Source organism: Sus scrofa, chromosome 5 (genome assembly GCF_054392235.1).
Source record: "Sus scrofa isolate SSC_HxYL_T2T_F1_AM1 chromosome 5, Sscrofa_HxYL_maternal_Yorkshire_Landrace_v2.0, whole genome shotgun sequence".
Classification (NCBI taxonomy): Eukaryota; Metazoa; Chordata; class Mammalia; order Artiodactyla; family Suidae; genus Sus; species Sus scrofa.
In genome coordinates this window covers 86,881,783-86,905,035 of record NC_139387.1, presented here as the reverse complement: position 1 = coordinate 86,905,035, position 23,253 = coordinate 86,881,783, and the positions used below count along the sequence as shown (strand labels likewise).

The window sequence follows — 23,253 nt, the reverse complement described above, 5'->3', positions numbered from 1 at the left end:
GACCAACGGCTGGGATCGAACCTGCGTCCTCATGGATGCTAGTCAGATTTGTTTCAGCTGAGCCATGATGGGAACTCCTACAAAGCAGGAGTATACTTTTTAGAAGTATAAAAATAAAATGGGAAATGCTGACCTATTTCCATAGTTACAGAAAATAGTTACGCTATGGGTATGCATTAGAAGTGGGGGTGGGGGCATGGCAGGACACAGAAAGTTGACTTTAGTTGCCTCCACCTTGTAAAAACTGTACCAAGAATCGGGCTGACCCACCCTACTGTCCAGAGGCCTAGGATCAACATGAAATATCTACATTTTTTTCAGAGTAGAGAGGGAGAAGCATGAATGTTCTACCTAAAGGTCTTTGCTAGACCTACTTTTATTAGATTGGTTTGACCTGATGGTGCTTAGCTGGAGAAACTAAGAACTTGGAACTTGATAAAGAACAGCAGGGCATGATCTGATGAAGACTTCAGTGTAACGCAGATTTATTTAAATTACATCTATCTTAAAGTACAAGAAAAATAGGCCACTATTTTTGCAGAGACACCAACTAGTCTTCGAGGAAATAGAGCTGAGACAGCCAGAGCCTGAAAATGTGTTATGTTTGGCCAACGCAGTGGATTTAAAGTTTTCAATGTGAATGCCTTTAGGTAGAGTCTGCAGTCTCTTCTCTTTATAATCTCTACACTTTCCTCTTCACAAATGTATGTTATTTGTCATTTATCTGACCTTCAAGTGTACGAGTTATGCATAGGACTCAAGGTTTATTGGGGCTAATGATGAAAGTGGGTGGAGATGACCTTGAAATATAAATACAGATATAGTTGCTATAATTGATACTAGAAAACATATATTTAATATGTAAATTCTTGGAACAAGTAAAATAACATTTATATTCCCACTACCTGGCTTTGTCAAATATTAAAATTCTACCATACTTAGTATGCCAACATATCACATATGTGTTTATCACTATATTTTCCAAGGTTCTATTTATATTTCTTCAATTTTTTCCTCTCATTACTTTAGACTGAATAATTTCTATCCATCTATCTTCAAGTTCACGATTCTTTCTTCTGCTATCACCAATCTGATACATTCTTAAGACACATTTTCTAAAATTCTTTGAACATTTTTCCTTAGTTCTTTGAATAAATTTATACTACAAGCTGCTTTGAAAGATTTTGTTAAATCTAACATCTGGGCCCACTCTGAGTCACTTTCCATTGACTAAACATGAATCACACTTTTCCTGAATATGAATCACACTTTTGCATTTCTTTCCACATCCAGTGTTTTCAGTCAAAAATTAGACAGTGAAATAAAAAGTTATAATGATTCTGGATATGTTTATGTTCTTCTGAGGATTATTGGATTTTCTAATAGGCAGTTAATTTGCCTAGACCCAAACTACAAACGGTTGCCATACCTCTGCTCGTTCTTTCAGCTGCTGACTATTGCTTTTTAGTCCAGTCCTTTGGGAATCTCTCCTGCACCTGTGTAGTTTAATGGTCAGCCAAAGTTTTGGACAGAATTAATACTCAGATTTAGGGGCTCATCCTCTCTGCAGTGCTTTTGCTGCTGGGATTTGCCCATGCTCTGTCAGGTCTAATCTCTGTTATCTGATAATCTGAGCCAGCAAAACTTGAGTTTTCTGCCACTATCACTACACATAAAGTCATGGAGGCACTTAGTCAAAAAATGCAAAAATTCATATATTCTAGCCAGAGAGTTGTTTTTCAAGTATAGGCCTCTCACATTTCTGCCTATTTCTCTTTTTCTTTTCTTTTATCTCTCCCTGACCTCTGCACCCCAAGCTGGTAAGACTATGGATCTTCTGCCCCATGAAATCCAAGGATTTGGGAATTTCATCAAGCAGAAAAAGCCACAAGCTTTGCAATTCTTACCTAATGTAGTTATAATCTTTTAAGGGTAAACTCTAGTTTCTATCTGCTTTTAATCATTTCCCATTGCTTTCACATAGTTTATTATTCAGATTTTGCAAAGGTTTTTCTCTGGGAAGTTTCACTCAACCATTTCATTCTGCCATTAACTAAAACTAGGAACACTATTAGAATTTTACATGTTTGAAATGTTTGATAATAAAACTTAATACACCATCACACACACACACACCCTATTATCTTTCTGAATGTACAGGGGTGATGCATATGTTCATATCTTGATTGTGGTGATGCTTTCACAGCTACATACTATGTATTGAAATGTATCAAATCGAAGACTGAATTGTGCAATTTCTTGTATGTCAATTATACTTCAATAAAGTTTAAAAGACTAAGAGAGAGCTAAAAATCTAGCTGATTAAAACAGTTTTAAATTAAACATATACAGTTCCACTCTACAAAGCTATGACTATGGGTTGGTATTTATAAATTCAGGAACATACCTTAAAATTAAGAATAGGAATATGTAATCTCATTTGTATTTAACAATCAGGGTATCATGAGAACACATAAAATTCAGAAGTACGCCAAATTTAGGAAACTATACTGAGGCTGTAACAGTACTTAAATTATGCTATACTTATTAATATCACTATTTGGGGCTTTATTTTTTCTTTTCTTTAGAAGTTTTATAATTTGAATGGGAAGCCTAAAGTAAAATTATTAGGGAAAGAGGCCTTTCCAAGTTCATATGCTTCCACTGGAATATAAGCTCAATGCAGGCAAGAACATTTTCTAGTTTGTATATTGCAGATTCCTTAGCACACAGATCAGTGCTTGGCATATACTAAGGGCTCAAAAAGATGTTTTCAATTAATGAATTAAAAAGGTAGAATGTGGATTTCCTATCATGGCTCAGCAGAAACAAATCTAGCATCCATGAGGACACAGGTTCAATCCTGGGCCTCACTCATTGGGTTAAGGATCCAGAATTGCTGTGAGCTGTGGTGTAGGTTGCAGATGCGGTTCAGAACCCACGTTGCTGTGGCTGTGGTATAGGCTGGCAGCTACAGCTCTGATTCGACCCCTAGCCTGGGAACTTCCATATGCCATGGGTGCAGCCCTAAAAAATAAATAAATAGATAGATAGATAAATGCAGAATGTTTCAAAGTAATTCCAGAGAATCAAGAGTTCTCTGAGAAGAGTTTTGAGGTAACAAAAATCTCTTCTGGCTAGAGTGAAAAAGTGATAGGACATTTACTCCTAGAAAATAGCTTTATAGGCTTTTTTAAAAAAAATACTATCTTTAGGACAGTGAACTATCATTCCTGAATCTTTTATATCTAGCATTCAGAAGCAGAAAAATTTAGATCTCAGATACCAGAACTTAAACGCAGCAATTTTCAGAACCACGGTACTTGGTTTATTTTTCAATTATATACTACTGTTACATATCTACAACAATATCTACTATAATCTATATCTACTGTTGAAAAGATAAAAATCTAGGAAAAATTACTCAAGTTAATCACTATACCCTTAGAAATAAATTTTAACTAAATTAAGGTGGCAAGATAAAGTTATAATTAAATCTCCCTTGTTAAAATAGGAAACCTATTTTACTGGAATATCTCTTCTGTGAACATTTAATCTTGAGCTCTATAGAATAACAAATTTTAAAGACAAATGACCTTCAACAGATTAGTTGAGTAGGCTGTATCTGATACCTTATGTTTTCTTCATCTTTATACTTACCCAACGCCTTCCTTAAAATCATATAAACTCATTTATCCTGACTCTACTGCAGACAATCATAAAAATGAGAAAAGAATTTTTAATGGAGCAAGAGATTAAAGTAATAGTAGATTGGCCTTCTATAGTTAAGATTTTTACTCCTATTTTTCACAAATGAAAATAACCACTACCTAGGAAAATTGTAAAATTTTTTAAAGAATTATTTTTTTAACCATAGATGAAAGAACTAACTCTCAAATGGTGCTTGTTTTAAGTTTTTTTTTTTAATAAAATTATACTCATCCATCCTTTTCCCTGGAACCTGGGAGGTACGGTTACCACCATCTCAATTAGAGACAACAGGCAACTAAATTAAGGTGGGGGCAGGTGGAGCATAGAAAGAAGGAAGAAAAATTTCATAGGTGGAACTGACAGCCTAGACAGTAACTGAATAGAGAGGGGAGGATATTGGGTAATGTTAATAAACTGATAAACATAGGAAACACGGTTAGAACAAGAGAAGGTAACGAGTTTAGTTTTGAATGTAGTGAGTGGGGCAGACAATCAAAAATTAGCTCTGGAGGTCAGGAAAGAGACTGGAGATGCAAATCTGAGAGTCAGCCGTGTGCTAGCTGGAGTGGACTACGAGACATTACTGATGGAGAACATTTAAGATAAGATACTGAAACTTCAAGAAAACCTCAAATTAAGAGGATGAGCAAGGAATAAGAAACCAGACTAAGAAGAAGCCATGAAAGAGGTTGGAGAATGAGAAGAGTGGGCAACCTCAAAGTCAAGGGTAATAAAAATTTCAAGTAGAGAATAGCCAGCGAAGAGTCTCTGGAAGATGAGGCTTTGGGATTTTGCTATTAAGAAGTCATTAACCTAGAGCTGCTTTAATGGAGAATAGGGCATCAGAACTGGAACAGAGCTGACAATGATTCTCCAGCATGCTGTCAGAATGGTAGCACTCTGTCTGGCATACTTGAAATCTAAGCAATCAAAACTCCATAAACTAGGTGAACATACCACATCATCGCAGCTTGATGCCTCAAGTTACTGCTTTTCCATCTTCTAATTTGGTTACTTTTACCCCTCTCAAATCCAGAGAAAATTTCCAGGGACTACTCCTGGCCTTTTATTTCAGTTAACCCATTAGCCCAATTCTGTCAGATCCCTGTGAAAGTGAGTTCTGGCTTCCAACTGTGTCTCACTACATCCACTGCTATCACTCCCCGCTAATCCAAGCCAACTTCATCTCTAGCCTGCAGTATTAAAAATTGCAACAGACTCTCAGCTTATCTGTTAAAAATATCAGATCACATCACTCAGCTGTTCAAACGCTTCCAGAGGCTTCCCATTTCACAGAATAGCCGAAGTCCTCACAATGGCCCACAAGGTGATCTCACAACCTGTAACGCCAGATCTGAGCCGCATCTGCGACCTGCGGCCACAGCTCATGGCAATGCCAGATCCTTAACCCACTGAGCAAGGCCAGGGATGGAACCCACATCCTCATGGACACTATGTCAGGTTCTTAACCTGCTGAGCCAAGATGGGAACTCCAGAACTTAAATTTCGAACAAGTTGCTGATGCTGCTGTTCAGAAGACCACACTTTGAGAACCACCGAGTTAACAAATCAACAACAGTTCTGCCTCTGGCCCTGACAATACTTGAAACAGTCTTATCTCAAATAGCCTCAAAAAATTAAAGCCAAAAAAAAATTAGTAGATGGAAAAGCAATAACTCATGGCATCAAGCTAAGACAACGTAGTATATTCATCTAGTTTATGGTGCTTTATTGCTTAGAGAACTGAATAATTCATTCAGTTTATGGCTCAGATACCTTATAATCAGTGACACACATCTTGACCTATGGAAGACAGCAACTCCATCCCTACCTCCCCAAAGCAAAGTCCAGCTAGATGACCCTGCAGTCAGACAGGGTCATCTATGAACAGACAAATAAATATAATCGGACGTTTGATAAAAATATCTAATATAAAATACAGGCACCACACAAAGTTCAAATAAAAAGATTAAATTCAGCTTTCATGGTAACACATGATCAAATTAAACAATTTAATTTGTAGCGTATTCTTTTTTAACTAAATTCCCTACAGCATGGCCTGTTTTAAAATCAACTAGCATGTTTAATCTGTTATTTGAATCTAAACAAATGCTGGGTAATGCTCAAGAATGTGGCTTTTAGAAATTTTTTTTTAAGTTAAGTTAGCCAAAACTTCAGTTTTCCTGGCAAAGTTATCAAGTTGCTTAAATGTTTGTACGCTTAACTTTATTTATCAGAACAAAGTTCATCTTCCAACAAAATGAAACTAAAGCCACCTTTTAACTCTCATTCTAATAACTTTCTTCTCCCTTTAAATGTCGCCACTTTTGTTTTTCAAGATCTCTTCTTTTATTCTCTTCTCCTGCCAAAATCTTCTTGTACTGAGTTCTCCTTAGGTAACCCATGAGCTCCTAAAACAAAATGCAAGTGCAGATCACTGGGAAAAGATGGCAGACAGAACAGGTGGATATAATTTCACTAATTTGGAAAACCTTAGTAAAATTACATAAAGGTTTTTGTTTTGTTTTTTCAAGTCAAAGCTAGAGGTTATACTAGACACACATTCCAGCTGGATGCCAAATGGCCAAGTGTTAAAATCAATACTCGGCTAACACCAAAGTTACCATTACATAATGAACTAAGATGCTAGAACAAATGGGAAATTTAATCAAATTTTAAAATCTTATTACCATTTATTATTAAATTTTTAAGAAATGATTTCTTAGCACTTAGAGCTGCCAGACTGATCCTGTAGTGACCATACTTCATATTCGTAATACCACATAGATGCTAACTTTCAAAGTTATTAGAGAATCAGCATTGGTTTTGGCTAGTTTTGCCAGTCTAGATAGTGCTGAGAATGATGGTGTTACCAAATTATTAGGCTTTCTTTCCTCTCATAACTGATAAAAGGATTATCTTCTCTTTAATTTCCAGGTTTGAAGTTTTGGTTAATAGTGATGATATAATTCCATTGAAATAATCCCATAAACCGAAATTTCCAATATTGCTTGATGACAATGCTTTCTAAATGTTTTCAGATAAGTGAAAGATTGTTGTCCTAACACATTTTTTTATTTTAATAATTTTACACATCCTTACTGCTTCATACTCTCACTTGAGAAAAATTTGCATTTAAACCTTTGATCTAAAAGCGTAACAATGGAGCAATGTGACTGGCTTCCAAAAAACCAAGAAAGTAGTAAATTTCACATTTATTGCATTCATGCCAATTTCAGTATCTTCTCAAGAGTAGAATAACAGGACTTTCATAGCAGATATCATCTAAGAAATATTTGTACACTTCAAGTTACACCCATTTGGTTACTTAAGAAGGTTCCAGTAAAAGAACTGCATTCTCTATAAGCAACCACTGGTTCTTAGAAAGTCCCATAACCTTCAGAGCATAATATTAAGGCTATTTTGTTCAAGCAACTCTTCTCAATATATAATTTTCCATCTTGTTTTAGTAACTTGCAGAAGGACATCACAAGGCAGCTTTGAAATCTCTTCTATGTCACTTAATTTTCCTTAGGCCAAAAGAAAATGCTTCACTCCTGGCATCTAGAATCAGCCATTCTCTAAATCTGTAAGAGGAGCTCCAGCCCTGAGACTCACGGCTTAGAAGCCCTCACTTTGGCCCTCCTTTGGCTATGCCCCATTCCATAGGGTGAAGAGTGCATTGGGCCCAAGCAGTGTGCCCCATCCCTGTCTAGGCCACACTCCATATATGGGACGATAAAGTCCCCTGACCAAAGGGCCTAGAGCCCAGTTCTAGGACCTCTCCCTGAAGTCAACCCTCCTAAAAGTCAGACCTGCCACCATTGGTGCATACCCAACCCAAGGACTGCTCAAGGGCTGGCTGTTTGTTGGGGGTATAGATGGAGTTTGGACATGAAGCCTGAGGCATGTGTGTGATCTTTAGGGGTCTTTTTTTTTTGGTGGGGGGAGGTGGCACCCCACAACATATGGAATTCCCAGGCCAGGGATCAGATCTGAGCTGCAACTGTGAACTACGTACAGCTGTGGCAAGGCCAGATCCCTTAATCCACTATGCTGGGTCAGGAATTGAATCTGTGTCCTGATGCTGTAGGGATGCCCCAATCCCAATGTGCCACAGTGGGAACTCCTATGCGAGATCTATCAAAGCGCAGGACAGAGAGACAGGGTGGGGAAGGAAGGGGGGCAGGGCTGGCTCTCTCCACAAAACCATGGTCCAAAATAGAAGCCAAAAAGTCCAAGAATTCTAAATTTGATCTTAGACTCTCAGACTATAAAAGAATTTATTTGCCAAGGTAGAAAGATAGAGGTTTTGTTTGTTTGTTTGTTTTTTGTTTTAACTTGTAAGCTTATTGGAGTTCCCATTGTGGCGCAGCAGAAACGAATCTGACTAGGAACCATGAGGTTGCGGGTTCGATCCCTGGCCTCACTCAGCCAGTGTTGCCGTGAGCTGTGGTGTAGGTCGCAGACGCGGCTCTGATCTGGCGTGGCTGTGGCTCTGGCGTAGGCCAGTGGCGACAGCTTCGATTTGACCCCTAGCCTGGGAACCTCCATATGCTGCGGGTGTGGCCCTAAAAAGACTAAAAGACTAAATAAATAAATAAATAAATATTTGTAAGCTTATTGTACAATTTTCAATGACACAGAACATGGTTATATGGGCCTCTGTTTATATTCTTGCCCCAAGTTCAACTATGAAAGTGAAACTGTACAGGATGCTCGTAAATATTTGACATTATTACACTGACATCATCATACTGATTAGATACAATAGTAACCCTGAATGGTCTTTTCCCAGATTTTGATATGGCTGACTCAGTTGTATTATTTTGGTTTCAGCTTACACATCACAGAGAAGTCCTCCCTATATAACCACCTAATATAAAATAGCCCTCATGAATCAGCCTTCATCACACTACCCTGTTTTAGTTTCTTCACAGTCCTTACCAATATCTGAAATTATTTATGTAAATTCCATCAGAGCAGAGATCTTGCCTGCCTTGTTATTCATTTACAGACTAATGGATTCTTATCTTATGCCATGAGTTATAATCTGTAACTATCATTACTTAGTCTGTGGTTCAAATTGTTCCAGATCTGCTGTGTATGTTACCCTGTATCTTTTATCATGTGCCCATCCTTTTTCATTTTTTCACATTTCTTTACTTTCTGGCATGCCAAGATGTTCCAGGGTCATCTTGGCCTTTTACGTTCCAGCCCAAGGAGCCCATATATAAATTTATCTTATTCTTCAGTACTTTTACTATTCAATAGTATAAAATTATAGACTGGACTAAAGTGAATTTACCAAAGTAATTCTACTCTATGAGGCTTCCTTCCACCTTCAGTAACTAGCAGATAACCCCAGACATCATTTCCAGCTTGCCACTTAACTACAGAGATAAGCAACATGACTATAGCTGTAAATAATATTTTTTAAATATAAAGTTTTAAAATGTGATATATCAAAAATATAGTATGTGGGTGCTAAGACAAAGACCTTAGGAAAGCATCCCTACAATGTACAGGAGGAGATTATTAAGGTTTGGTTATTGTTATTTATTGGTTTTATAAACTTGGACACATTTATCCTGCGCAAGCTGAAGTTCTCAAATGTGACTTATTCCGCTATGTACTGCCTCTGTGCCATTAGGAAAGTTACTCTACTGTTCAAAGCCTCAGTTCTTCCTCTATAAAACAGGAACAGTGTTTATCTTATAGGGTTGTTACAAGATATCCTTGTAAAGCAGTTAGCACAGTGCTGGCACATCAAGAGAACTCACTAATACCCAATATTTCATTACTGCTCAGGCAGAGTACGGCTATGTGACCTTTCACACGCAAGGAAAGGGCTTAGAAAATTCCACAGGGTATATGCAGCATTTCCTCTTAATTGAGCAAGCCAATAATAATGTTAATAAAACATTATTTAATGCATTTCCTTTCCAAGCATATGCTTTATTCAAGAAACCTTAGAGGACTCAGAACAGTTGCCTGAGGAAACATGGGGAGAGAAGAGGAGAAGAGAAGGAAAAGTGAGCTCCCATCAACAAGAGGGTTGTTCAACTTCCACTTCTTAGTTATTTACTTTCAGATACACAAATGTTTTGTTCTAGTTCACAGATAGATTCATTCATTGTACCTTCTTTAAAGGAAAAAAAAAAACTCACATATTAACAACTCTGCAATTAGTAATGGCCTAGTTAATCCTGCCTAACATTCAATGGGCTGACGGCTCATTAGAGTGACCTCTGCATGGTTTTAACCGTAACTTGGTTCCACAACGGTGAACCCCCAAAGAATGTTATAGTGAGAAAACAGTGTCTTTGGGGGCTACTTAAAAAAACCCTCAGAGCCCTGCCAGTGGCGGTATTTTTTGGAAGGTTTAATTTTTTTGGATTACAATTTTGCAATATGTGGCTAAATGTGTTTTTTTCCTGAACAGTAATTACAATTCTAGAATTTACCCAAAAGGAATAAGAAAACAATGCAAAACTGTCTGAATTATAATATTCATTACAACATTGTTTATAACAGCCAAACATTACAAAGAACCTACATCTTCAATAATGGATGGTAAAATCATTATATATATAAAAAAACGGATGATGGATTAAATCATGGTGGAGCTACACCACGGAAAAACATATAGCTAATAAAAAGAAAGACACAGTCCGCATTTACTCATATGAGATGATTATGATGTATCTTCAAATGGATGTCAGCAATTATAAAAGAGAATATATATATTTATGATTCCAGTTCATATCTACATTATGAGCTACCCAGGCATAAGTAGAGGTAGCCGAGTATAGAAAGATCTACACTAAGATGTTAATAGTGATTATGTCTTGGTAACAAATTGGGGGTAAAGTTTTCTTCTTTACACTTTTCCCCCTTTGATTCAGTTTTTACAATAAATATTTCTTACTTATACAATCACATAAAGTTTAAATACCAATGAACCAGCCCCAACCATCGAACCACAAAGTATCTCAGTATCGGACTTGCTCCATGTTTTAAGCACTGATGACAGTGGCCAGAACGCCTAGGAATGAAAGGAGGCAAGGATTCTACTACTTCTCAGGATAAAGGAGAGCCTATAATTCCCAGATTGGACAAGCTAGGGAACGCTAAGGGCACGTTAACAGGTAGAACTACTTTGCAAAGCCCTGAAGTTCAGAAATTTATCAATAGACAGAGGAGAGATTTTTCCTGATATAAGTTCTCCCTAATTAAGAGAAACAGTACAGATAGTATACATACTTGGAGGTAGGAAATCACTTACTGCAGTAGATAATCTGGATGCCAATGTCATTTCCAAGTTCCCTTTGAGACCAAGAAGTGCAGGAACTAAAATGAAAACTTCTGTTACTTTTTTGAACACCTCCCAATGCTGTAAGGAAAAAAAAAAGAAAAGAATTTTCTGACACTCTTTAAAAACATTTAGAATAAAGATTTCTAAAAATCTCAGCCTTTTTCCAATGCTGCACCTACATTTTGAGTAACTACACAGGTCATCTAATCAGTGAGCATTTAGCTTAACACATCCTCAACAGTTCTGAAACCTTGAGTTACTCTGAAGATTCAGTTAGAGTTGGGAATAAGAGCTGATAAAGTCACTAATCCCACAGCATAGCACATCTAGGTTGCTACACTTTGCTACTCCTAAATTCCTAAATTCTACTTTAAACCTTTATGATGGCAAAAGTCAGGGTAACTAGTAGTTAAGAGCACAGACTCAAGAGTTAGATGGCCTCTATTTGAATCTTGATTCCAAGACTAACTACAACAAACCAACAGGAAAATTACAGTAATATTATCAGCTAATTTCACAAATGAAGAAAGGAGGACTGAGAGAAGTCAAACAATTTTCCCAAGGTCAAAAGATGAGACCTAGAATTGACCCAGGAGTTTGGAGTCATCCCATGTTCTGCTCCCCATTTTAAGGTGTGAGGCAAGAGGCTGCAGAGCACAGGATCATAAAAGAACACTAAATGGAAATAAGAAAGCCCATGATTCTAGGCATGGATCTGTCATAACCTGGCTGTGTGATCCTGGATGAGTGAGGTACCTTTCTGATTTCAATTTCTTCATCCATGAGATGAAGATACTATCTGCTCTGACTAGCCTATGGGGAAATACCATAATAATGAAAACGATAGCTATTAAAGTACTTTATAAACTGCAAAGATCATACAAATGATTTAACAACACAAAGTGCTATTTTACAAGTGCAATTAAGAGGTGAATGTCCCAGTATGAGATTTTATGGACTAAGTATATTAATTTGTGCCAAAAATATCAAGAGTATCATCTTGTCATTAACACCAAGACAGGTGAGAAAAATAAGACTTAAATCCATCAGATAAATGAAAAAAGGTTTCAATCTGTTTCCAAAGTGTCCCCAGAGGCTGTTCCAAATAGGTAGAGAACTAAGGCCCAAAGAGAGTTTAGGAAATATTTATCAGATCAGTCTTTGGCAAAAACTTGGTTCAAAGGATTCACAAGGACATCCCTCCAGGATTTAGGTCAACTAAAGATGGGCCTACAAAAAAGCCCTGGAGATCCAATAGCTTCCCAGATTCCTTAACCTGTCAACAAAATTAAGCCAATAATTCTGTCCATGTTTTATGAAGGGTAAGAATTCCGCTATGCAAGCAGGATATGCGTCCTTCAGAGATGAAGATGGCGGTGGTGATGGTGACAACAGGTAACAATAATAATAAAAGTAATAGTAATAAATATTCAGCATTCCCTGATTGCTTATGTCCCAGACATTGTTCTTAAGGCTTAATCATTTAATCTTGACAACAATCTTACAAACTAGGTATCATTTTTATCAGATTAGACATGATTCAGGAATATATTTTACCTAGGTCATAAACTTAAGACACCTACCTATATGATTTGAGAAACCCCAGAACATCCAAATTTCTCTATCAGGCACATGCCATCCCACTCTGCTCTGTTGGGATGCGCCCCTCTAGGTCATTCCCACCCTCTCCATGTTCAATTCAAATCAAACGTTCCCAGGAGAATTACTGTGAAAACACTTACACCTTAGCATTGATAAAACAATAAGAACTATCCACTTACGATCTCCTCCCTCATGCCCAATAAATTCGACATTCTTTTCTCTACACCTGCAGAGCTATGATTACAGAGGTTCTCAAAACTTTCTCAGCACACAGTACCTGTTGTGTCTGAGAAATGTTTTTACAGCATCCCTAGGCCAAAAGAAATACCTAACAGTCCTACTAAGTAGTTAGATCCAAATAACTTAATCAGTACTTAATTTCCTAACAATGTGGCAGCTATTTGAAGGAATAACACAAACTGAAAGAAAAAAATCATGTTTTTATGTCATATAATCACAAGTACTTAACTAATGGGAGATGTGTATCTGTTGGGCACTGCACAACTTCTCAAACCTTGCAAATGGAAACTACTGCATTCATTTCTTGTTCTACCTGGATTTCTGTGAGACACGTGCTTTTATTTTCATAGCACTGCTGAAAATACATCTTTGCAAAGATGTGTCATTACGAAAAATGGAGTGAGATCTAATGTTAAAATGTTGAACCACCGTGAGCCAGCAGTCTGTAGGGTGTCCAAGAGGTATCATTGTGTTCCTCTAAAAAATTTAAAACATTCCAGAGCAACCCTGGGGTGTCCAGACACATATTTGGGAATCACAATCAGATTATCTCAGTGGAAATTCTGATACTACTACTTTTACAATATGACTTGAGCAAAACCATGCTTTACTTTCTTCATCTAAAATAGGGTCATAATTGTACCTACTTATACGGTTGTGCTCAGGATCACGCCATACATAGTAATAAATTACAATATTGAGTGTTGATAAACTATAATACCAAGACATATTATCAGTTAATTTTCCTGTTAGGAGGAGGTAATGGAAAAACAAACAAAAAAAAGTCCAGGAAGGGGATGCTGAGGCAGTTAGTGCCCAAAATAAATTTCACCTACTTACAAATGCTGCCATGATACAGACATGTCCTTTGAGGCTATGCAGATGATTACATACTGATAGACTTCTCCACAAGAATCTGCCCTACAGGAAACCAACTTCTGATCTTACCCACTTTCGGATGTCTGTCAACATCCAGAACCTTAGGCAAGCCCCACACAACAAACATAGTGTCAGATTATTTACATACTTACTACACTTGAAACCTAAAAATAGACTAATGGACAAACAAAAATGAAACAAACAAGAAAAGGAATAAGAAAAAGTTTAAAAAAAAAACAGAAAAAGTTTAAAAACATCTAACTGTTGGAGGTCACTTTGTGGCTCAGCAGAAACAAACCTGACTAGGATCCAGGAGGATGCAGGTTCGATCCCTGGCCTCGCTCAGTGGGTTAAGGATCCAGTATTGCCATGAGCTGTGGTGTAGGTCGCAGATGTGACTTGGATCTGGTGTTGCTGTGCTTATGGCATAGGCCTGCAGCTGCAGGTACAATTCAATCCCTAGCCTGGGAATTTCTATATATTCCAAAAAGCAAAAATTAAAAAAAAAATTAAAAATCTAATTAAAAGAAGCTACTGCAACTTAAAAAAAAAAGTTATATATCCCAGATTTGAAAAAGATGTTCCTCATTTTAACTTAATTAATTTATTTATTTTTGTCTACTTAGGGCCGCACCCACGGCATATGGAGATTCCCAGGCTAGGAGTAGAATCATACCTGCAGCTGCAGGCCTACGCCGTAGCCACAGCAACGCCAGATCCAAGCCACACCTGTGACCTACACCACAGCTCATAGCAATATCAGATCCTTAACCCACTGAGCAAGGTCAGGGATCAAACCTGCATCCTTATAGATACTAGTCAGATTAATTTCCACTGAGCCACAACGGGAACCCCATTTTAACTTAAATAAAACTACACCTATTCACTTCTTGACATATGACACAATAACCGACCGCATTCATAATTACAAAAATGCAAATTAAAAGGTGATCGGTTTTCTTCTGTGTGATTAGTAAAGGTCAAAAAGTTGGATGACGGAGTTCACACTGCAGAGCAGTGGGATGGACAGTGTCTCTAGAGCTCCAAGATGCAAGTCTGATCCCCAACTCAGCACAGTGGGTTAAAGGATCTGGCACTCCTGCAGCTGTGGCATAGGTCGCAACTGCAGCTCAGAGCTGATCCTGGCTCAGGAACTTCTACATGCTGTGAGGCAGCCAAAAAAGGGGGAAATAAACTGGATACCACTCTGTTGGTAGGAGTATAAAGAAACAGGCACACTATTACAGTACCGGTGAGAATACAAAGTTTTAACTTTCTGGCAATATCTATCAAAAGTAAAATGTACGTAATTTTCAATTGGGAACTCTACTTCAAGGAACTTATCCCACAAATAAACTTAAACATGAGTTCAAGCACATACATATAATGATGAGTCAATTTCATCATTGTTCATAATCACAAAAGATTACAGGCACTTTAAATCTCCTTCAATAGGTAACTTGGTAGAAAATAATGACACATCCTTGCATTAGAGCATTATATAGCTGGCGAATAATTTGGTAAATCTGTGCGTATCTACACAGAAGTTCCAAGACAAATTAAGAAGAGCAAGGTGAAGAACAGAATTATAGGGTTCTCTGTTATTATATTTTTAGCGAATATACACACATGTATTAGTGTGTGTATATGTGTGTGTGCATTTAATGTTCTTCAAGGAGACAGAAAAAAATAATACCAGTAAATTTTAAAGAAAAGAACAGGGGAAGGGCACATAAAAAAGGAGTCTTCTTTCTCCAGTATATTCTTTTTACAGATTAAATGTGCTTTATCAGCTGCATACATTGGTTTTTCATTAAACTTTTTGTGTTTAAATTATTATAGATTCATACGCAGCTATAAAAGGTAATGTAGACAGATCTCATGTATCCTTTATCCAGTTTCCTCCAACGGTAACATCCTGCAAAACCATAGTGGCAAACCATATCACAGCCAGGATACTGACATTGATAACGTCTAGATACAGAACATTTCCTTCACCACAAGCATCCCTCCTGTCGCCCTTTTATAGCCATGTACACCTTTCTCTGCTCCCAACCCGGTCTTAATCCCTGGCAGCTACTAAGCTTTCTCCATTTCTATAAAATGTCAATTAAAGAATGTCACATAAATGAATATGGTATTGCATAACCTTTGAAGACTGGCATTCTTCACTCTGTAATTCTCTGGAGATTCATCTAGGTTGCTGTATGTATCAATAGCTAATTATTTTTTGCTGTTGAGTATTTTTCTGTCACATGGATTTACCAAAGTGTGTTTAACCATTTAACTCCTAAAGGACCTCCAGGGTGTATCTAGTTCTTGGCTACTATGAATAAAGCAGCTGTAAACATTCATACACAGGATTTTTGTGAGCATAAGTCTCCATTCTCTGGAATAAATGTCCAGGAAGGCAACTGCTAGGTTGCATAATAGTTAATGTTTAGGCTTTTTTTTTTTTTTTTTTAACTGTCAAAGTGTTTTCCAAAGTGGCTGATGCCCAGGAAGGCAACTGCTAGGCTGCATGATAGTTAATGTTCAGGCTTTTTTTTTTTTTTTAACTGCTTTTCAAAGTGTTTTCCAGAGTGGCTGTACCATTTTAAATTCCCACCAGCAATACATGAGTGATAACCATTTCTCAACATGCTCAACAGCATCTGATATTACCACTATTTTTTTATTATAACCATTCCAATAGGTATCTAGTGCTATCTCATTATAGTTTTCATTTGCATTCCTCTAATGGCTAAAAATATTGAATATCTTTTCAAGTATATTTACCATCTGTACACATTCTTTGGTGAAATGCCTCTATGTTTTTCTTTGCCAATTTTCTAACTGGGCTGTTTTTCTTAGTTTGTTTTTAGTGTTGAGTTTCTGAGAGTTGTTTATCTATTCTAATCTTTTGTCATATGTGTGGTTTACAAACGTTTTCTTTCACTCTGTAGCTTGGCTTTTTTACATCCTTTTAACAAGAGCTTTCTTCACAGGACAAAATTTTTATTTGATGAAGTCCAGTTTATCTATTTTTCCTTTTATGGGCGATGATTTTGATGTCAAGTCCAAGACTTTGCCTAGCCCTAGGTTCTGATGATTTTTGCCTACGTTTTTTTCTAAAAGTTTTGGAGTTTTACATTTTATATGAAAATGAGTGATCCATGTTGAGTTTATTTTTCTATAAAGTATGAGACTTCAGTTGAGGTTTATTTATTTATTTATTTATTTTTGGCCTATACATGGCTAGTCACTCCAGCACCATTTGCTGCAAGGGCTATTTTTTTTTTCTCCATTGAATTTCTTTGCATCTCTGTCAAATTTAGTTGGACATACTGGTGTGGGTCCACCTCTGGGTTGTCTGTTCTGCTGCACTGGTCTGTGTGTCTATCCATCCACCAATACCTCAGTCTTAATTACGGTGGTCATTTTCGTCAGCTTGAAATCACGCAGGGTGATCCTTGCACTTTATTTTTCTTTTCAAAAAGAAAATTCTATTTTCTTTTCCTTTGCACATAAATTTTAGAATATTATTTATTCTATAAAAAAATCTTGTGGGGATTTAAAAAGTTTTGTTAAACATGTATATCAATTTGGGGAGAATTGATATCTTTATTGTGTTAAGTCTTCCAAGCCATGAATATGGCATGTCTCTCCATTTACTTACACCTTCCATGATTACTTTCATCAATGGTTTGTAGCATTCAGCATAGAAGTCCTGTAACATGTTATGTTCAATTCACATCTAGATACTAATTTTTGAGTAAATGTTACTGTATTTTAAATTTCAATGTCTACCTATTCATTGCTAAAAACAGAATTTATTTTTGTATATGTTATGTATCCTGGGCCTTACTGAACTTATTTATCAGTTTTAGAAGTATCTTTTTTTTTTTAGGTCCTTGAGATTTTCTAAGTAAACATCATGTCACCTGCAAATAAGAACAGTTTTATGTCATTCCTTCCAATCTGTTTTTTTTTCTTTTCTTGACTTATTGCACTATGTAAAGTAAAGGTAATGAGTATGGACATCCTTGCCTAGTACCTGATCTTAGGAGAAAAGCATTCAGTATTTCACCATTAGGTATAATGTTAAGGAAGTTCCACTCTATTCTTATTATATTCTTATTAGCTGAGTTTTTATCATGAATGAGTGTTGAATTCCGTCGAATTTTTTTCTTTATCAGTTGACACAGTCATGTGATTTTATTCTTTAGCCTGTTCATAAGGTAAATTACATTGATTTTCAAATAGTGAATAAGCTTTGTATTGCTGGAATATACTTCATTTGTTCATGGTGTATGATTCATCCTGTATGCAGCTAAATTTTATTTGCCAATGTTCTGTTAAGGATTTTTCTGTCTGTGTTCAGGAGAGATACTGGTCTGTAGAATTTTTTGTTTGTTTTTTGCATTGTCTTTGATGCTTCTTAAAATGAACTGGTAAGTATTCCCTTTTCTTCTATTTTCCGTAAGAGCTTGTGTAGAATTAGTGTTAAGGTCTGCTTTAAACATTTGGTAGAATTTGCAGGTGAAACCATCTGCATCTGAAGACTTCTTTTGGGGGAGTTCTTGTTTTTGTTGTTTTCTTTTTATGGCCACACCTGCGGCACATGGAAGTTCCCAGGCTAGGGGTTTGAATGGGAGCTGCAGCTTCAGGTCTCCACCACAGCCATGCTGGATCCAAGCCACATCTGCGACCTACGCCAAGCTCATAGCAACACCAGATCCTTAACCCACTGATCCTTAACCCAGGGATCGAAACCACGTCCTCACAGATACTACGTCAGGTTCTTAACCCACTGAACCACAATGGGAGCTCTGTTTGGGGGGAGTTTTTTAAACGATGAATTCAATTTTCTTGGTATAGAGCTATTCATATTATCCACTTCATTTTGGGTGAACTGTGGTAACTGTGTTTTTGAGGAAGTGATCCACTTTAAGTTGTGTGCAGAGTTGTTTGCTGTGTCCTTTATTATCCACTTGACGTCTACAGGATTTGGAATGATAGCCCCGATTTTATTCTGATATTGGTCATTCGTGTCTTCTTTTTTTCACTGTCAGTATTGCTACAAATTGTCAGTTTTATTGATCGTTTCAAAGAACCAGATATCTGTTTCACTGATTTTTTCTACTGTTTTCCTGCTTACAATTTCATTGATTTTTGATTTTATGTTTAGTATTTCCTTTCTTCTGCTTGCTCTGAGGATACTTTACTCATTTCTTCCCCAAGTTTGAGATGGGAGCTTAGATTATTGATTTGAGATTTTTTTTTCATTCCGGAAAAAAATGCATTTAGTTCTACAAATTCCATCTCTGTACTGTTTTAGCGATAACTCACAAATTTTCACGTTATATTTTATTTTCATTCAGCTCAATGTTTTGTCTTTTATTTTTCTCGAGACTTCTTTCGCCCATGAATTATCTGAAAGTATGTTACTTAGTCTCTAAGTGTTTGAAATGTTTGTTTTGTTACTGATTTGAAGTTTGATTACACTGTGGTCGGAGAACACACTCTGAAGGATTTCAGTATTTTAAATTTGTTAGACTTGTGGTTGCCAAGGGGGAGCTGGCATGGACTGGGAGCTTGGGGTTAACAGATGCAGACCACTGCCTTTGGAATGGTTTAGCAGCGAGATCCTGCTGTGTAGCCCTGGGAACTATGTCTAGTCACTTGTGATGGAGCATGAGAATGTGAGAAAAAAGAATGTATACATGTATGTGTGACTGGGTCACCATGCTGTACATTAGAAAACGGCCAGAACACTGTCAACCCGCTATAATGGAAAAAAATAAAAATTATTATATATAAAAATAAATAAATAAATTTGTTGAGGTATATTTGATGGCCCAGAGCATGCTCTCTATTAGCATATGAACTTGAGTTCAGACAGAGTGTGTATTCTGCTGTTTTGGGTGGAGGGTCCTATAAATATCAATTAGATCTCGTTCGTTGATGGTGCTTTTGATTTCTTCTCTATCCCTGCTGATTTGCTGTTTATCTGTTCTATCGATTATTGAGAGAAGGGTGTTGAAATCTCCAAATGTAATTGTAGATTTTTCTATTTCTCCTTTCTGGTTTGTTGGTGGTTCTCATTATCAGCTGGCAGGATGAAAAGTCCCAGCACGCTAAGTGCCCTTCTCTGGTACCACCCAGCTGAAGAGTTACAGCGTCTCACTACAGCCTCCTCTCCACCCCTGCTCTCCCAGCTTTCCCGAGGTACAACTGACAAACGGAATTGTAATACATTTAAAGAACACAGCATGATGAGTTGATACACATATAATTAGGAAAGGATTTCCATCAACAAGTTTATTCACATATCCATTACCTCACATTGTTTTTTGTTTTGTTTTTGTTTTTTGTTTTTTTTGTTTTTTTGGTGAGAATGCTTAAGATCTCCCCTCTCAGCAAATACTGAGTATATAATAAAATGTCATCAGCTACGGTCATCACGCTGTACATCAGAGCCTCAGAATGTGCTCCTCTCATACCTGGAGTTTCAACCCCTTCACCAACCTCTCCCCACTTCCCCCACCACCCCCAGGCCCTGGCAACCACCATTCAACTCTCTGTTTTTTGTTTTTGTTTTTTTTTGTCTTTTTGCTATTTCTTGGACCGCTTCCGAGGCATATGGAGGTTCCCAGGCTAGGGGTCGAATCGGAGCTGTAGCCACCGGCCTACGCCAGAGCCACAGCAACGCGGGATCCGAGCCGCGTCTGCAACCTACACCACAGCTCACGGCAACGCCGGATCGTTAACCCACTGAGCAAGGGCAGGGACCGAACCCGCAACCTCATGGTTCCTAGTCGGATTCGTTAACCACTGCGCCACAACGGGAACTCCGACTCTCTGTTTTTAAGATCTCTCTCTCTCTTTAAGATTCCACACAGAAGTGATACCATACGATATGTGTCTCTCTAGCTGGCTTATTTCACTTAGCATAATGCCATCCAGGTTCACCCATGTTGTGCATTACATCTCTTGAGGAGGAAGTCTGAGCTCCCTGCAGGGCCCTTTGCTGGTGTAGGTGTGGGTGGGGCCGCAGTTTTTTCTGAAGTGTTTGGCTAGAGTAGAATAGTTATTGTCTAAAACTTTTCTGTCCTCTTATGCGTTCCTTTCATAGCCCTTTAACTATAAATAACAGGGTTTTTTTTGTGGGGTTAAATTTTGTTTTGTTTTGTCTGTCCTTGTTGCCTCGTTGGCATTTCTTAGTTGCTGGCTTCCTTTTTTGTTTGTTTGTTTTGTTTTTTGCCATCCTGCAGCATATAGAGTTCCTGGGCTAGGGATCAGATCCAAGCCACAGGTGCTATGGCAATGCCAGATCCTTTAACCTGGTATGCCAGGCTGGGGAGGGAACCTACATCCTAGCACTACAGTGATGCCGCTGATCCCTTTGGGCCACAGTGGGAACTCCAGCTGCTGGCTTCTTTGGCTTCAAGTCTGGAGTATGTGAAACAAAAGAAAACCCAGAAAATTCACCTCTGTTTTGTTCCTTGAATCCTAAGGGGCCTAGCCAACTTCTTTCTTTCCACCTTTCAGAGTCTTCTTATGCTTGTTTTATATAAAGTTTCCAGGGTTTTCTGGTACTTAACAGCAGGGATAGGTAAAAGTACATCTACCACGGTTTCCCAGAAGTGGAAGTCCATTTATTATTTTTTAAATAAAAAAACAGAACTATTTCATCAGAGTGATAGTGACTTCTTGGGGGGTCACAGTTATGCTGAAAGAGGCATTTTATCTAATGCAAACTCTAAAACTATAGCTACACTTTATAAGGAGGGACAAACATGGCAATACCTTCCTAGCTTTGCAAAATGAGAAAGGTGACAAAATTGGTCTAAAATTGATAATGCCCTCCTATTTTCTTTCACACTTTCAAAACACTGGTATTTAATCCTGAAAACTTTAACAAAGCATCCCTTTCCTCTCTGATCTCTCTACGTAACACATGAGAAAAGCAGCCCTACTCAGATTTCCAGGGTTAGAAATATAACTCAGGTACTGCATCATTTCATCTAAGTTTGGAAACATACATACTTTGCATCGACAGCACAGTAATAAAATAAGGAATACTTGAGAGCCATACTATGGCTTATTTCAAAAGAATTGTCTATAGCATGACAACAACATCTCCAGAGAATACAAGATCTCAGGCTTTTGTAAATATCAGCTTCCAATAATATATATATATATATATATTTTTTTTTTTTAAGCATCGCACGTGCAGCATATGAAGTTCCCAGGCTGGGAGTCAAATCAGAATTGCACCTGCTGGCCTATACCACAGCCACAGCAACGTGAGATCCAAGCTGTGTCTGCAGCCTACACCACAGCTCACAACAATGCCAGAGCCTTAACCCACTGAGCAAGGCCAGGGATCGAACCCACATCCTCATGGATACTAGCTGGGTTCGTAACCTGCTGAACCACAACGGGAACTCCCGAGCTTCTAATAATATTCTAATGATAAGTATTAATTTACCTGGGAATTACTAGAACTTACAAAGGTATTAGCTCAGTTTACTTATATTTAAGATGGATGAGTGGCTGATACTAATCTCCTTTTACAGAATCTAACAATAGATTAGGTCTACAGACAATCTGACACACACATGCAGCATGTTTACAGAGAACAGCATCTATCCACAGACAGGGCTCTGCCATTTACTAACCGCATATTCTTGGGTAAATAGTTTAAAACTCTGCTCGTTTTTAGTGAGGGAAGAAAAAACAAGGAGCTTGGACTAGATGATTTCTAAGGATTTCTGATTCTGACATTCTATGACTTAAAACCCTTTACGTCTGATTATCAAGATCTTTATAACAAAGGTGAGTTTATTTCATTCATTCTTTTCACAAGGAATTACTGAATATTTGTTCTGTGTAAGGCATTAGGCTGGTGTTTTGGATTGCAGCCTACTTAAGTGGGACCAAAGACCATGTGGCCTAACTCTCCCACTCAACTCCACTTACTAGGAGGAATGAAACTTCGATTAGTAGAGACTATTAATCCTCAAACTTTAGCTCATTATCAAAACACCAGGAACGCTTACAAAATTAAATTGCAGGGCCCCTCCCCCAGAGTTTCCGATTCTGTGGAGCTGGGACAGAGCCTGAGTATTTGCGTATCTAACAAGCTCCCAGATGATGCTGAGAATGCTGGTTCAAAGAGCACTGAACTTGGAGAACCACTGATTCAGATAAAGGCCACTACGTGAGGAGTCACTGCTTTAAACGTGTTCTTGCCTCTTCCGCACACTTTTCCATCTCCATTTTCATTCTAACAATATTCATTCCCTCTCTTGTGAGAAGCAGTTGCATTCCTAGTGTTTATGGTTCTGGTGCAACTACTGATCTGAATGCCCATCTGTCCCAGGGAGAGAAATGTAACCTGAACCGGGTTAACTATACCATGGTATCTCCCTAGTCACAACCCCTGATTCTAGGGATAAGCATGTGACCGAAGTCAAGCCAACCGCTGAGTTTTTCCCTGGAATTTCCCAAACTAC

The 23,253-nt window shown here is 37.7% G+C and overlaps 1 protein-coding gene across 13 annotated transcripts in view; it reads right to left on the bottom strand.

The window, feature by feature from the left end:
• The window catches only part of SLC41A2 (solute carrier family 41 member 2), a 127,028-nt gene that overhangs the window by 75,979 nt on the left and 27,796 nt on the right, over positions 1-23,253 (bottom strand). For 8 of the 13 annotated variants that reach the window (XM_005664183.4, XM_084957337.1, XM_084957330.1 and 5 more), the window contains exon 3: positions 11,000-11,107. The exons of the other annotated variants lie outside the window; for them this stretch is intronic. In XM_005664183.4, coding sequence (XP_005664240.3) covers positions 11,000-11,107 — 108 coding nt within the window. The remainder of the gene's footprint in view (positions 1-10,999; positions 11,108-23,253) is intronic. 13 annotated transcript variants of the gene reach the window in all.